Source organism: Nycticebus coucang, chromosome 21, assembly GCF_027406575.1.
Source record: "Nycticebus coucang isolate mNycCou1 chromosome 21, mNycCou1.pri, whole genome shotgun sequence".
Classification (NCBI taxonomy): Eukaryota; Metazoa; Chordata; class Mammalia; order Primates; family Lorisidae; genus Nycticebus; species Nycticebus coucang.
Window position 1 is genome coordinate 48,871,774 of NC_069800.1, and position 16,915 is coordinate 48,888,688.

A 16,915-nucleotide genomic window follows, 5' to 3' on the forward strand; every position below is an offset into this window, starting at 1 on the left:
TGGGAAGGATGAACCACTTTATCTTCTTTGAGGCTCCTTTACATCTTCCAGGCAGCAAAACAGGATTCAGCGTCAACCTCTGATTAGGATGCTCATTTCGGCTTCTTGTGTCTTGTCATCAGATGAAATTCCTCCAGATTCACACAATGACTGCCAGGTGTGGTCACAGGTTTCCAACCATGACTACGTGTTTGTAAGTATTTTAGAGGAAAGCGGATGAGATGGAGTCAGTTCTCATTAAAACCCCGAGAGAGGTTTGCGTCTTGGTCCTGCTCTGCCCCACCTGCAGGGAGAAATGGCATCTTCTGTCGAGGCACAGATACCTGTTTAGGCTCCTCATCATTCAAAAGGAGACATTAATTCTTTTCCTGGTTCAGCTGGCTCTTAAACCCAAGCTCCAGATTCAACTCAAGACTCAGAATAACTATTTTTTTTTTTATCTTAAATTAATATGAGGGTACAAAGTTTTAGGTTACATTGTTCTCATTTCCAAGGTAAAGTTCAAGTTGCAAAAGAGCCCCTCACCCCGGGGACATGCTGAACACCCTTGCAGTGTGCACGTAGGTAAAATCCCACCAACTGCCCTCCTCCCACCAATCATCCTTCAGAATAGCTATTTTTGCTGGTAATTGTCTGGAATAAAAGCCTCCCACTCATGGACGCTCAGAGAGGAGAGCAATGTAATACTTGGCTGTGTAACACTCAGGACTCTGAAAACCCATCCCTGGCTTAGCTCTGATTTGCAGAGAACCAGGGAGCTGGGCCCCTTCGTTCTGATCCTTCAGTTAAGAGCTTTTATGGAACTGTTCTATGGCATGAGGCCATCCGCCTTCCGGGAGGCGAATGCTTTGTATCTGCTGAAAACATTATTGAAGCCATTTTTTGTGAAGGGAACTCATGGACATTTTCTCTTCTATGCTTTATGTGAGGAATGCTTTTATTTATGCTGAATGGTGCATTTATTTTTCCATTTCGGACCCTGAGTTGACTGAGTTTCCCTTTTGGGCAGTGCCATGCCTTTGAGCCTCCTGACACACGTGTATGGCAGGTTTGGGGGGCCCGGTTCCATTCCCGGCATCTTCTTATCCGTCTTGCTTTCACGTTCCTATGCTGTGCTCTTCACATCTTTTTTATATGATTGGTTTTTCCAGGCATGGAAGTAATATAAAATTCAGAAAGTATAGAAAATTATAAAGAACAAAAAGTACCCATGTTCCCTATGATGAGAGGTAATGACTGTTAATATACTGCTACAGTTTTTAATGGGTTTATGTTTATTTTCTCTATGCCTCTATATTTCTCTGTGTACTTCTCTATCCATCCATGCCCTTGAGATACCCTTGAACAACTTTTTTCCAATGCCCATTCTGTGAAGGCCTCCGCACTTTCTGCTAATTTCCAGGGATTATACTGTCTCCAGTTGTTCAGTTGGTGGGTGTCTCGTCTCTGTGGGCGCCATGTCTCTACTGCACGTCAAAGGAGATTCCAGGGTTGGTCCCTTTGCTAAATTTCAAGAGAAAGCCACTTGGGACAAAACTTTGTTGAGTCCAGTGGCATTACCAAAGATTAGGTGATCAAAATTTTTCTATCATTAGCCAGAGTGGTTTCTTCCCCCTCCCTCACTGGTGTCTTCTGCTTTTATTCCCATTCCCTTCTTCTTACCAGCCCCAAACCAGGCCAGTGGGAACCAACTCCTTCTTCTCGCCTTCTGCATGGCATATTGGTGACCTCACACCATGTTCTGAGGAGTCAGGGGCTTCCAGGTTCCCTAGAGTGCTGATGGAATGCCCCTGGGATTAGAGGAAGGTTTAAGCCAAACCAGAGCTGCAACTGGAGTCTAATGAAGGTGCTCCTAGTTCTGATGTGGGATCACACACTCCAGGTTCCACCACAGAGGAAGGACAGGCTGGGACCCACTCGGGCAACCAACAGACATGCAAAGAGAACCGTGCCACTGTTGTTAGTCTGTCTACAGTAGACATCCCTGGGTGGGATGTCCCTTCCTGCCAATGTTGGTCTCAAAGCTGGGGGTAGCTTGCTTTCTTTTTTTTGAAGAGAGAGTTGGGTTTTTATTAAATTATGTACAAGAGAATATGTATAAAGAGAATACCTGTAAAATATGTTTAAATTGTCCTAGATGAAGACAATTCTACCATTACATTGGAAAATCCATTAGCCCCTCCACAATCCTATGTCTTCCCTCTATACCCAGAGGCAAAGATAGTTGTGTATTTTGTGTTTATCATCCACTTTCTTTCATATATATATATATTTTTATTAATGTTAAATCATAGCTGTGTACTTTAATGCGATCATGGGGCACCATACATTGGTTTTATAAACAGTTTGACTGGGGGTAGCTTTCTTAGCAGGGAACACCTGAGTCTTGAGTTCCCAAGCTAGCTTAGCCTCCAGTTCAGCACGACTATGACCGTGTCAAGTAAGATAAGGGATGTTTGTTTATTTAATCATATTTTCATGGAAAATGACCACAGCATATTGTCAAGTGAGAAGCAGCGGGTCTCAGAGTGTATATAAGTTGATGATGTTTATGTAGAAAATGTGTATGTTGATATATGCAGAGAAAGGTCTGGAATATTAAACTAATATAAAAAATTAATAAGTACCTTTGAGAAGAGATCTTTTGAACGAGTATGTGCTACTTTTATAATGACATTTAAAAAGCTATTTCCTTTGGGGCGAAAAATGATAGGCCCTGAAGTATTTTTATCATTAGTATTTATGCAAGATTTTTCTTCCTTCTTTCTGTTTTTCTTTTCCCCAGTGTGATCTATTTATTGGCAAAAAGTCAATGCAGCAGGAAGAATAAGTGAGATGACATGACCAAAGACAAATGAGAAGGGTAAGTAGGTGACTGGACACCCGGCTCCCCAGTCAGGACTGGAGCTGGGAAGCACATGTGCTCTGGATTCTGTGGCCTGGGGTGTCTGGTGGGCAGGACGTCTCCCTCGCTCAGGTTCAAGAAGCCTGTCAGGGTTGCCAGGACTGAGGGAGAACAAAGAGGTCCCTGGGTCCCAGCCCTGAGGCTCATGTTTTCAGCTTAGCCTTAGGTTTAGATACATACAAAGAACTTGGGAAGCAATAAACTCCAAAGAGATGGTCCTAATTATTTCTTATGCTCATTCAGAAAAGAGCATATCCACCCACCTGAGAGACTGGCAGCCTCCTACCCTTGCTTGAGAACAGTTTGTCCCCCTTCCTCTTGGACTCCTCTCTGTTCCCCTCCAACACCAGCATTCAAAACAGAGCTTGCCTAACTTAGCATGTCTGACAGTCACCTGGGGCACCTGTTACTCATGTAGCCTCCTGGCTCCCACCTTAGACCCAATGAGTCAGACTCTACCTGTTCAGAAGTCTCCCAGGTGAAATGATATAGGTGGTTCATGGACTACACTCCGAGATTAGAGAGTTAAAGGCTGCATCAGGCACTGTTGGTTTGGATTGGCAGCTCATGTCAGCATTTATGGAAAATTGAGAAAGGTCTGTGAGAAGAGGCAGAGTTCCTGCCCATGGATTCTGAGTATTCCATGTAACCAGCTCTGTCCAATGGGTGCAAGAATGATCAAGCAAAGGCGTGGCAACTGGACTTCGTCTCTCGCGCTGCTGCATAGGCTAGTGTGTTAGTCTCAGGAGGAGGATAAGAAATATATGGATCAGAACCACACCAAACCACATGCCCCAGCAAAGCCTGGGCTAGAATAGAGCCCTTAGCCAACATGTCAGGGAGCCCAGCCAAGATTAGCTGAGTTCAGCCTAGAGCAGCTGAATCTTAGCTGGCTGCTATAACAAACTGTTGTTTCAAGTCACTGAGTTTTGGGGTGGCTTATTATGCAGCAATAGCTAGCTGATACATCTAGATGGCTTGTTAGCATGAACAGCCCAGAACTGTGATTCTCTAGGGGTTTACAAATCTGTGTGTTTAGCAAATGTCCCAGTGACTTTGATGCCAGTGCTCAATGGACCATGCTTGGGAAACATTGCTTTAGACTCAACCTTTTTTACAAATTCAATATGCAGTCATAGAAAATCCTTTGCTATTTCTGAGTTTCAACTTCTTCATTTGTGAAGAGAAAATAATATGTATGTCCCATGTGGTAGTTGTGACGATTAAATGAACATAAAGAAACCTAGTTGATAATAGAGCTTTTTTTCCCCCTCCTTTGTCAACTTGTCCTCACTTTACCCCTCTCCAACCTCAGGAAGACACCAATACGAATATCTTAGGAAAACATGAATCTCAGGGTCACAGCTTTATTGTATAGATTTTTAACACAGCCATATTACAAACATTGTCAGGGAACATTTACAAGAATAAATAAGATGGACTTGCAGGTGTAAAAAGATTACACTTCACTGTAATGTATAGTCAAAAAATATATCTGATATTCATTGACCTGACATTATTTACCTTCTGCTTTGTTAAGCTAGAATTGGAAAAGAAAAGAAAAAAAAATAAAAAGAACATTGACAGCACAGTGCTGGCTTTTTTAAAAAGTTGATTTATTTTGTTTTCTCTTCTCATACGTGCTTTATCTATCACCCAAACTGTACAAGTGCAGGCCATTGGGATTCATGGAGGAGGCTGCAAACAGTGTGGAGACTTTGGTCTCATGCAATATCATATGCCTAGTGGATGTGAAAATGGCAGCCTCCCTGGACTTGGGTGGGAACCTCATGATAGCCCTTACAGGGCTAAGAGTGTGTCCAGTAGCCAAGGCAATGATAGATGCCCCAGCTCTTTGTCTTTGATTGGCTAGAAGGATGTAGGGTGAAAAGAGAAGATAAAAAAAGTGCTTTTGAGTCTGATTACCAATATGGATTAACCTGGGATCCAGGTTAATGGATTAAGCCCAGGATCTACCCAGTGATGAAATATGTGGACTAGAAAGGATAATAATTATGTGTCAACTGAGTCACTGTGCTTTTGCTTTTGCAATCTGCTCCAACAGGCTTGGAGTAAGGAGTGAGGGATAGAATCAACCTCTGGAGATAGTGAGCAAAGACCTGCTCTGGGTCCCACTTGGACCTTGACTGACTCTGGCTGTCACTGGGGGTCCTGTTGGCCAACAAATCTGAGTTCTGGCTGCCCTCATCAGAGATCCAAGTGGGCATCTACTCTAGGGCAAAGCAGCTGTTCCCTGTGGTCTGGTGTCTGATGATAACCAGCCTGGAAGAGTCCAGGACATGTGGCCAGAGAATCATCTTGGCCTGCATGGTGGGGAGACTTGGGTTGGCCTGCATGGTGGGGAGACTTGGGTTGGCCTGCATGGTGGGGAGACTTGGGTTGGCCTGCATGGTGGGGAGACTTGGGTGGGAGCACAGGAGCTTCAATCTGCACAAACCAAACACACCTGACTTGGCTTTGTTCTCTGCAGGTACAAATGGCTTTAAACAGGACCCCAGCTCCAAGAGATGTCACCCATCTAGACTAATGGAATGACACCGAAATCTTCTCAGCAATGCTCCTTCTTCTCTTTAAGGAGATGTCTGGTTTCTTCAGGACAGCTGATGAGATGGGCAACTTACCATCAAGTTCTTCCCTATAGCTATTAAGTTTCACCTCTTGGTCCTAGTTCCACTCACAGGTAGGACCTGGGCCTAACAAATTGTGCTTCACTTTATCCAGTAATCTTCATACCCATGGAAGATACAGGACCTAGATTCTGCCTGACCCTTAAGAAGTCTGGTTTTATCCAGGATGACACCATTCTTCCTTCTAAGCTTCCAGCTAGCTGCCCTGGGGACTTTGATGTGAAGAACACCTTACCATGTTAATCTTCCATGGGAAAGACAGGGACAGGGTGGGCATTGAGAGTTTGACCATCACACTGGTGGTCCACCAATGTGTATTCATGAGCCCAAAGGCACTAAAGTACTTGTATAGGGGGACTCAGTTTTGAAATTTTAGCAAGTTACTTCCTATCACCCGTCCTTCCTTCAAATTGAGGAGTCCCACTCACCAAGAAACCATGAACTACACAAATTTCCCTGAGCTCCAGGCCTTTATCCAATAGTTTCCTAACATTCCAAGGCTACCAGACCCCTCATTCTCTGAACATTCCAACCAAGGATCAAGGTCTGGATCCCACCACCTGGTGATCCAGCAATTCCCCTCCCCTCAACTCTTCCCAATAGATTTCCTTCCATCCTGAGTTCTCCCACTTCCTTTGTTAGGTCATCAAGAGGAGCTCTGAGATGGCTGGGGTGCTGGGCCTGGAGCCTACAATTGTGGATGCTGACCCTCCTCTTGGAGATCTAACATTTGTGGGTAGATTTCATGGGTAGATGTAGCCTCTTTGATGACCTTTTCCCATCTTTTCTGGAGGTGGGCAGGAGGGATACAAGAGACTGACTTCATCTCTACAAGACAATTGTATAGTCAGTGCCATGTAAATGTATATCCCTGATTACCTAGAAACCCAAAGAGAGTCTTCTTATGTGCACAAGTATGGCTTAGACATTTCTACTGTGCTTTTGAGATTCAGATCCACGACCCTGAAAAATGTATCAGAAGATACTGGAGCTGGACCAGGCCTCCTGCTCTCCACCACTAACCTCTCTCTCTCATGTTCAGTTGGTATATGACCTCAAAGGCAGATTCCCTGGTAGGAAAAGCCAACACCCTGCATTTTATCACTTTTGTATATGTATATATGGAAGATATCCAACAGGGAACCCTTACATGGGAGTAGATGAACAAGGCTGAATCTCAGCTGGTCTATTCCAGTTGGCTTCCTATTTACGTGTTCTACTTGGCTGTGATTTGGAGCTGGTCAGAGGTTGAAAAGGAGCTAAAATTGGCTGGATAATGGGGAAGGCAAGTAAAAGCTTTGAGATGACATAATTATTCATATTTTGTCTTCTGACCTGCTCCTTAGCTTGGGTTGACCATTTGTCCGTGGGGATCATGGCCAGCATAGACTTTTGATGGTGCTTACCTTCTGCCTCTTGGTCATGCTTACCCTTGGGTTCAGCCATTCCTTCCACAGTATTACTCCTGATTCACCTTGTGCCAAAGGCAGATGTCCTACCTAGGACTGGCCATCTGCAGGCTTAAGGAAGGTGGCTTTCTTCATTCCTACAGTAAGGTGCAGGGGAAGTTATTGGTTCCTTAGAGATCTTTGGATTGGGATGGCTGTAGAGATGACATGACAAGGGCCTGGCTGCTCCTCCCTGGGCCTCACTTCCATTGTCTGCAGCAGCCTTGCTAGACTGATACCTACGGGCACTCTACAAGGGTTCACACCAGAGCTGAGGACATGGATATCCTGTTGAGGATGTACAGCAGGAGCTTGTGTAAGCAGTGGGGTGTAGGGGGGTGAATAAACATGACTGGTCAGAGGGACACACATTGTCTTCTCCCCCAGACATCAAAATCTATTCTAAAGCAGCACCCTTGCTTCAAGTGGTTCTGGGAAGCCCATCTCCATCCCCCACCTGCTATGTCATGGACGTGACCACTGTACTCAATGACTCACCTGCATCCTTGGTTCTGAGTATTCAATAGGTTCTAATTTCCTGGATTTGGCTTCCTGTTTTCTAGTACAAAGCTCTATAAATCTACCTTTTCTAACCTGGATGAGCCTCCTTTTTCTGTGCATTTTTTCCCATTAATTGCTTGGCTCAACATTCTGTAGCCAAGAAATGGCAGGTCAGAGATTATCAAAGATTGAACTCTTTCTACACAACCCAGTGCTTCACCAAGGGATGAACTGTGCTATGGCAACTGTGCTTCCTTGTAGGGTGCTTCATGCTGTAGGAACCCTGCAAGTCTGTGTGACCAAAGTGAGACGCCTCTCGTCCCAGCCTCCAGCTCTTCAGATGAAGTGTGTCCTCAGGTTTTCCCACATTAGCAATCATGTGACTCCACCTAGAAAATGGGCATCACTTTGTAGAAGCCTCAGCATTCAGGAATCTTCACAGTAAGGCTGTGTCTACCTTCACATGGCTAGGAACTATGACTCAGACTGGGATAGAAAGTCCCCATGGTCCATCATGTTGGGATAAGCTGATCAAAGCCCATCAGGAACAGGGCACATAGTTATTTTAAATAGTTATATGGTCTCATTAAAACCAAATCAGGCAAAATTAGAAAGTGGAATGCAAATACTGCATGAATTGTTAAAGTAAAACATAAGATTGTAAAGGACTTTTAAGGTTATTGTTGTCTGCTTCCAGTTAGTCTCTGCTGTTATGGGTAATCACAGGGGAAGTCTGAGACACAGTGGTGGAAACATCTGGTCTTTCCAAGTCAGAGAAGAACATTCAAGTTCTGGCTCACGCATTCACTAGCTGTGGGACTGTGGGCAAGTGATTGCTCCCCTTGGAGCCTCAGTTTCTTCATCAATAAAATGGTGACAATCACAATCACGTCTTAGGAATGTGGGAAGAATTCAGTGAGCTCCTGTGTTAGAGTGTCCAGCACAGGGTCCACTTGTTCCTGTGAAGGCTGACATCCAGCAGGCCATCACTCAGGTTTTACCCAGAGAGGACTAGCCCTAAAAGCAATCCATCCCCTTGCCTTTCCACAATGGAAGGCCCTGCTGTGGCCATCTAGGGATCCAGAAGCCCCTGACTGACCCAGGGTCTCAACATCAGAAAAGGCAAAAGGTTGCAATGTCAGGGTGCAGCCAAGATACTTCCTGAAGCTACCTAGGCCATAAGCACACTCAGGTGGAGGGTGTTCTGGCTTTTCGTTCTTCTCTTACATCATCTCCAAACAAGGTCTATATCTAGGAGGTGAGAGCTACAGGGGTTCTTTAAGTGCCACTCTTTGTCACCTCAGAGACCAGAGGCTAATGCCTGTTAACGGAGACTCAGAGAGCATTATGCTATTTTCTCTGCTTACAATAGTCTGAGTCCACCCTGGAGCTGGGGTGGGGTGGGGAGATACTCTAAGGGAGGTGGTATTTGCTCAGATTTCCTGAGCAAGGATCAAGTTCAAATTCTGGGGCACCAGCACCCTCTCATTCAAATCCTGCCGCACACTTGCCATGTGGGATCTTACAGAAGTCATCCCCATCTCTGAGCCAGGGTTTCTTCTTGGGTACCCTGGTCTAAGACCTGTTCACTACTGGCCTTCTGGAATATCTGAAAATAGGGGCCAAACTGGGGGGAATTGTCACTGGTTGGCAGACCCCACCACGGCCTGAGTTTTTATCATTTTCATTCTCCATGAAGTCATACTTTAAATTCTTACCATTTGTAATAATAGAAACCACTGTCATTTCTATCTGCCAGCTATTTCACTCCCTCCTGAGCAGAATAAATCCCACTATTTGTGTTAAATAGCTCTCCCCTACCCTCATTCTGGCTGGATGAGCCAAGATCTGAGAAAATAGCACACAACAGGCTGATTTGCCATGCTCTGGGCCCTGCGAAGGATGGGGATGGCCATGTGGGGCAGTGGGCTAGAGCCCAGGGAAGCAGGTGGGACCAGCGCTTAGACACACCTGGGGAGAGGCTCATCAAAGCACAAGAGCAAGGTCATTGCAGGGTTCCTTCGCTGAATTTGCTTTGAGACACTTCCTTTTGAACCTCCAAAGTGACAGCCCTTCCTTGATCAAGTCTGGTGTCCCTGGACTTCTAGACAGCTCCAGAGCCTGTGCCAATAGAAGTAGCTTCCATGGGCCCCTTTCATGTCTTGTCCTTGCAGGCCTGGGGATATGGGTTGGTGACACTGCTCTGCGCTAAAGCAGAGGCCTGGGTTCCTTGCAGAAGCTGAATATTTTGTTCCAGCAACAAAATAATAAGAGACAGACAGATGGATGTGGTATTAAAAAATATACGCTGGAGGGAATGTTTTCACAGTGTCTGATGAGAGGAAAAGAGGCAGCTGACTGGCCCAGCAGGACCCTGGCCAACACTAGGCTGGAAAGCTCCGCTGATTCCTTGCTGCCTATAGGACAAAATCTGCACCTTGGTGGGCATCTGTCCCCTGGACCCTCTCCCCGCTAGCCTAGCTGGCGGCTTCCTTCCCACTGCCCTCCCATCACTTTGCCAGTGCACGTGCTGATGTCTTGGCCCAAGTTTCCTTTTCTTCCTTTTATTACCTGTTAAGACCCAGCTGGATTAGATGGCCCCTCCTCTACATAGCCCCAGCAGAGTGGGTCTCTCTTGCTCCACCACCACTGCACTGTAGTTCAGTTCCCCCAGTGGACAGTGAGTCCTTGAGGGCAAAAGCTGTGCCTTCTCCGTGACCCTTGTACCCTGTCTGGGGCTAGACCTGCCTCCCAGATGAAGCCTCCATAGATCTCCCAGGCCACTCCAAGGCTGTCAGACATTGCGCCTAAGCTCCAGCTAGAGACCAAAGTCAAGAGTGTCCCTGGGTGGTCTCCTTACAGCCTGAGAAAACAGGGAATTGTTTTCACTAAGAGATTGGATGCACTAGCTTTCCTGGGGAGCTGGGAATGAGTTACTGAAATACATTTGAACTTCTAGGCTTCTCAGAAGAACTGGCATCAAGAAAGAACTAAATTTCCATTTGTGGAACTCTCTGCTCAAAAAGTTGCTGGCCTTACTTTCCCTCCATAAAATAATTGCTTGGCTGGGGAAAGAAAAAATCAAAAAAACAGTAAAGTCTCATTGTCATCACCTGCCCTTTTGAAAATCAGGATTTTATCATGAAGGAAGGTGCCTGTTTCCTCAGCTGTGCAGTGGAGATGGTAACAAGCTACTGTGACTCATCTATACTTTGGACAAGACCTTGGATCCCCAGGCCTGATTCTCTTGGGCTGCTTTTAATCAAAGTATAATGGGGCTGACAATGGTCTTTCTCAAGGAGGGCAGCTGGGCTTTTCTAGGAAGGAATTTGAAGGCGGAGATCCAAGTTATGCACAAGGCTGGTGCTCTGCACCCCTACACACCCCAGAAACCAAAAGGAGCATCTTCACACTGTCCCATCTCTCCCTTGCTCAATTGCTGTGCTGTCCCAGGCTGGGCTTTTAGGGACATCGCCAGGAAAGATGACAGGCCCGAGAGATGTCTCTTATACTCAAACTCCCCACTTCCCTTTTTTTGACATAAGAGACTAAAAATTTAACACCACCCAAGAAAGTTTTTTTTTTTTTCACTTACACTCTGGAAAATAATCAAATCTTATCCTGCTTATCTCTTGAAAAGCAAGCAAACCACCAAAGAGACACAGGGGTTACATCACATGGGGCAGCCAAAACCCTGTCCCAGGAAGGTGGTCCCTTCTACAAGGAGAGGGAGGAGTAGCAAAGGTCCCTACAGTTCTGCCCCCTCCCATTGACCTCCCCCCCAACCCCCCGCCAAAGCAAAGACAACCTTTCTCAGAAAGTGCTGAGGACACAGCTCGTTGGCCAGTGACTGCCACACGGTCAAGGCCCAGGCTGGGGGACAGGTAAAGAGTGGTCATGGGCCACAAGCCTCATGCAGTGTGAGAATGGCGGTGGGGGGAGGCTCTGCTATGGTCTAGGGTGCACCCCGAGGTCACGCTGGTCCAGACTGTAAGTATCTGGTGCCAGAGGCCCCTGAAGGCGATTGCAGGGGCAGCACAGCAGTTAGCCCCAAGAATGCTAATCTTTTCCATGACTCAGAGGAGCAGAACACACATCTCCTTCCCTCCTAGAAGAGAGGCATTGCTGAGCTCCCCACTCCCCAGCCCCAGCACAGTTGGCCACCACAAGGTTCACAAACTCAGAACAAACACAAGCAAGCGGTCTGGGAACCAAAAACTGGAGGCCTTGCTTGGGGGCTCACTTCTGCTTGGGCCCATGGCTGTGGCTGGTCAGGGTGGGAGGGAAGCCTGGGCCTTGCACAGCAGCATCTCCCACCACTCTGGGAGACCCCTCAGAAGGTGCAGAGCCCACCGTGGACATTGGGCCATCAGTCTTCTTCTTGGAGTCGGGCAGGGGTGCCACCTTGGTCACTGCTAGTCACAGGAAAGGGAGCTCAGCCGCAGCAGCCCGTGGGCTCCGGCAGATTCCCCATCCTATTGAGCTAAAAGGAGCTTAAATATTCCAGTGCCACCTCATATACAAATTTATACTGTTCCTGAGAGGAGGGCAGGAGACAAGAGAGGGATGGAAAAGAAAAGGAAAATGCATTTAGTTTCGAGATACAGGTTTGGGGGAAAACCTCATCTACCTCCACGCTTAGTCAACTCAATATTATCTGTATCTGGCGGCCTTCCTGCTTCTACCTGAGCTTTCGTGAATGCCTAGGTGGGGTCACTCCCTTTCTTTCTTTTGTTCAACAGTGCTTCTTGAACTGTGATGTGCATACAAGGTGCCCCAGAATGTTTTAAAAATGTACGTTCTGATTCAGGAAACCTGGAGTGGGACTCAAGGGACTATAACAAGCTCACAGGTGAATCTGGTTTCACCAGGATCACACCTTTCAAAGGACCTCGATCTGAATGGGTCCACACTTCCATAGGTCTGAACACTCTTAAAGTTCAAGTTCCTTGCCTACGGTCTGTCTCCACCACTGCACCAGGCCCTATTGTGTGGGGCTCTGCCTGCCCACTCCCTGCCCTGTCCTTTCCTCCACAGTGTCCTAGTTCAATGCTCTAAACTGTAAGAATTAGCATAAATGAATTAGAATAGAATTGGACTGAATTGAAAACATATTCGCATTCCACTTAATCCAGACTCCTTTCCTCTAAGCCTGAATTAATGACCCTTTCTTAAGGAATGGGCAGAAAGTAAAACAAAGTAGGTATGTCAAGATTAATATTTGGATTTCTCTGCAGGAATGAGAAGTTGTGGGGATCAGGAGGGGAAGAAACTGAGCAACTTGTTTGCTAAGGGCACAGAATGTTGGTCTTCAATAAGACCCTGGCTGTTGAGAGCCTTTACTATGCGATGTCCTTGGCTCAGGGAGCTACAGCCGACCCCTGGCTGTAGGAGAACAGCTCTTGGGACACTCACCAGGGTCTCCACCATGTTGGATTTGTTGTTTCGCAAGGTTTTCACGATGTGGAACACGTCAATGATGTTTTGCTGCTGGATCATCTCACACACGCTGCAGATGGCACAAAAGGTCCCGCTGCGGCCTCCCCCGTTCCTAAGCACAAGAGTGGAGAGGTCAGCTCCATCCCCAGGTCTCCCAGCTGCTGCTGACCCTAAAGCTGCAGCAGTAGCAGTGGCGAGTGGCTGCCCCAGACAATGCAAGGAAGGCACTGGTGAAAACGTCAGCATGAGCCACTAGGTACAGTGTGAGTCTCATCTATGCCATGAACCTGCTCTGACCTTGGGCAAATCACTTCCCCTGTTCTGGGTGCCAAGTTCTCCATTCACATTATAAAGGGGTTGGACTAGATGGCCCTGGAGAGTTTAGTGAGCTTGATGTCTCCTTGCTTCTATGAGCCTGATATAGTTACCCCCCAGGACACACTGACCCTGACTCCCAGGGCAGGATAATATTGTGTCTTTGTACACATGGTGCCTTGTCCAAAGGATGCTCTGGGTCTATCTATACATCTGATGGAGGCAATAGAAATTTCCAGATGATTTTCCTACTGGTTCTTCCCATCTTTCCCTAAGGGCAGCAATGCTCTATTAGCCTAGGACCAGCCAGCCCAGGCTTGGGGGCAGGGGCTGGGGTTGGCCCGAGAGGTTGCTGAAATGACAGGTCTCCACTGTACATCTTGGTTTAAGCAAGGCCCTACCTACTGATCTTGTGCATAGGACACAGGGCATGTGGCAAGGCCATGCCTCTGTTATTCTTTCTTTCTGAAGCTCCATAAGTCATCTTCATGGAAACACCCCTCAAACTCTTTACAGAAAGTCCTTTTAGGGATCTTTCTGATTCAGAACTCCTGGGCATGTTGCCAAGAGTAACTAATGATTTCATGTAATGGTCTGTGTCTGAAGAACATCTGGATGGAAACTAAGGTACTCAGTCAATCTCCCAGATGTTTTATCTACAGGGTACCCAGCAGCCAGATGTTTCAAGCACGGATAGTTGCCCTCCATTCACTGCCTGGTGCCTGGTGCATTTCAGGGTCTGTCAGGAGTCTGTGGCCCTCAAGGATGCCAAGGTCTTTGTTGGCAGAGGTCACCCCCGTGCTTTCCTTTGGTTCAAACTATTGGCCATCTTGGTTGGGGGAAAGACATAGAAATAAATGTACTCCTGCAAGAGAAGCAGGCTAAAAACTAACACGAGGGCAGTAAAGAGAGGGACCTCCAGGAAGGAGGCACTAGCATTTTCTGAAGCAAGAATAACATGGTCCAAGAGGAAGAGGTGAGGGGACACAGGCATCTTGGGGGCCCTGTGGTGTGAGACCCTGAAGGGATGGGTGTGGCACTGCGTCAATGGCAAGGCTACCTGAATGTGTGGGAAGGAATTAGAGGCAGTAGGGATTAATTTGCAGGAAACTAGCCACCAGTTTCTGGGACAAGGGCAGAGACAGCTTGGACTGGCTAATGTCACCCATAGACCTGGCATGGGACACCACAAAGCATCTCCCTAGACTCCAAACTCCAGTGTGAGATTAGCATCCTTTGGGAAGAAGGTTAAGCCCTGTGTGTGTGTGTTTTAACCTCCTATAAGCTCCCAGCTTTCTCAATGTGTACATGCATTACCCATTTGACAGAGGGAGAACAATTAGCTGGTTTTGAAGATTGAACTCAATTCTGAGGTCAGTTAGATGTTCTTAAAGCCTCTGCCGACTCTAGAAATATTTGTTCTGAAAAATATTTGTTTGGTTCAAATTCTTCAACACAACATTTTGAAAGATGAAGGTCTTCTAAAATTCTCCCCAAATCAATTATGTTCTAAGAAGCAAAGTGAATCTCTGTGCGTCAAACATTCGCCATACAGCTGTTACGGCTGCAGATTTGCTTTGGGTCTGAGATCTTTATAGAATCCTTCCCCGTGGTCACTTTAGATGCCTATGGCAGACACCGTGACCCTTGTTCTTTTAAGTAATTACATTTACATCATTTGAATGTTTGTTACCATGACATTCATGTTGGTAGATAGATCACATTTATTTTCTAACCCTTTCATGTCAAAGCATTATGGGATCTGAAGATTATCTCATTCAACACATCCACTGGATAGATGGGAAAACTGAGGTTCACAAAATTAGGTGATTTTCTTGTGCTGTACAACTTGTTAGCCCCAGTCTTCTAAGGTTCCTGACCTTTACCCAGCATAGTGGATCAGAGTTCATCTGACCCGGCCATGCTTATTCAAAGACAGGAGGTAAAGGCTCTTGGGCACACCAGTAAGGGAACTCTAAACACAGGTGGTTTTGAGCCCACTGTGACTCTGGCAAACAGTATTTCCAGGGCCCTTTGAATCCGTCTATCAGCCCCTCAGGGCAGTGCCTCCCCACTGTGTCTCCTGTTCCCACTAAGCCCATAGTAGAGGCGCCCCAGGAGGGAGACACCGTGGACCAGTCCTTTGGTTTACTCAGGGGCAATGTGGGCAGTTTACTCAGAGCCCAGTGATTGCAAACCATGGCCCCTGTCTTGACTTCCTGGTGACCTTACCTGATAACCCATCCTGTCTATGCCTCATTTCCCCACCACAAAAAGCTATCTACCTCACAAACAGGATGAGGTGGTCCATTTAAAACGTCTGGCCTAAAGTAAGCTCACTTAATCTGCACCTTCCCTTTTCTTCTTTTCTTCTTCCTCCTCCTTCTTTGGGAAATAATTTAGGTGGCTCTGGTCAGTGGAACCCACTTTGTCCTGAGCTGTCCTGGTACTGGCAGGACACAGTTTGCCTCCTGTTGGAGAGCATGGCTCACCTCCTACCGGGAGCATAAGGGGCAGACCAATCCCCTCCCTTGTTTATGGAAAAGTCGCCAGGTTTTGCATCAATAATATGTCATATAACAAGAGTTCAGGATGAGAAATTGGCAGCCAAATTGCATTAAAGGATTGTCATTCCTTCGAATACACTGCTGTTGGCCTTTAAGGGATGTTGAGAAGCATCCACTAGGATGCTCTATCACCGATCACCCCGTTGCCCCGGCAACGCCTCCCCAGTACTCACAGGCAGTGGACCACAGTGCGTCCTTCCCTCCCGTCATACTGCTCCTGCCACTTCTCCAGCCGTCGAACCACTTTGAGCAGAGAACGCTTGGAGGGGGGTGTGTCCCGGTAGGCAGGCCAGCCGATGTACTGGAGGTGCTGGACTATACGATAACCGTCCTGTGGCTGAGAACAGGGAAGCTGTTAGGGCTGTTCTGCTGGGAATGCAAGCCTTCCAGATACCATGGATCTAAGCCATGTCCTCAGGGAGAGTCACAGACTACACACCTATCGCTATACCTTTATGTACATTGATTCTCCTGCTCTGAATGCCTTGAGCTTCTATCTGGAAAACTCCTATTCAGCCTCCAAAACCCAATTCCAATATCCCTTTTCTTAGGAAAATCTTCTCTGTCTCTACTGAGCAGAGTTCTCTATCCCTGAGACTCACATGTTAGAGCATATTTCACTTTCTCATTCTGTATTGAGTTCTAAGGCTAGGAGCTGAATTCCATCCACCCTGGACCCCCAGTAGAGACCAAAGTTGCTTTAGTTAGCCACTATTCATAGATTACTAATGCTCCCTGCCACACCATATGCCTCCATTCAGCAAGGGAATATCCTCATGGAAGCAACTAATTGTTTTTCCTCTCAGTGTTTGCAGGACCTGGCCCAAATCTTATTGGATCCAATCAAAGGCCATATCGACTCTGCCAAAACAGTGTGACACCGTGGGGAAGAGCTAATGTCTGTGGAGTTTTGCCTACATGGCAGCAACTGTGTCAGGAAACAGGCAGATGGCAGGCTGGAGGCTGCTCTTTGAATCTCTGTGTCATCGTTGTTGCTGGGTGTGGACTGGAATCAGCAAAGGCATCTCTTCCCCGAGGAAGGGATTATCAGGAGAGAGCGACAGAGATGCTTGGCTGGCTTAGCAGATCCTC

General features: G+C 46.7%; 1 protein-coding gene across 7 annotated transcripts in view; it reads right to left on the bottom strand.

Annotated features, from left to right (window-relative positions):
- Positions 1 to 5,284: 5,284 nt before the first annotated feature.
- PTPRT (protein tyrosine phosphatase receptor type T) overlaps positions 5,285 to 16,915 on the bottom strand; it is a 1,115,914-nt gene continuing 1,104,283 nt past the window's right edge. For all 7 annotated transcript variants that reach the window (XM_053574016.1, XM_053574013.1, XM_053574015.1 and 4 more), the window contains 3 exons: positions 15,997 to 16,160; positions 12,918 to 13,053; positions 5,285 to 12,039 (listed from right to left, as the gene is read on the bottom strand). In XM_053574016.1, coding sequence (XP_053429991.1) covers positions 11,986 to 12,039; positions 12,918 to 13,053; positions 15,997 to 16,160 — 354 coding nt within the window. In that variant the 3' untranslated portion in view covers positions 5,285 to 11,985. The remainder of the gene's footprint in view (positions 12,040 to 12,917; positions 13,054 to 15,996; positions 16,161 to 16,915) is intronic.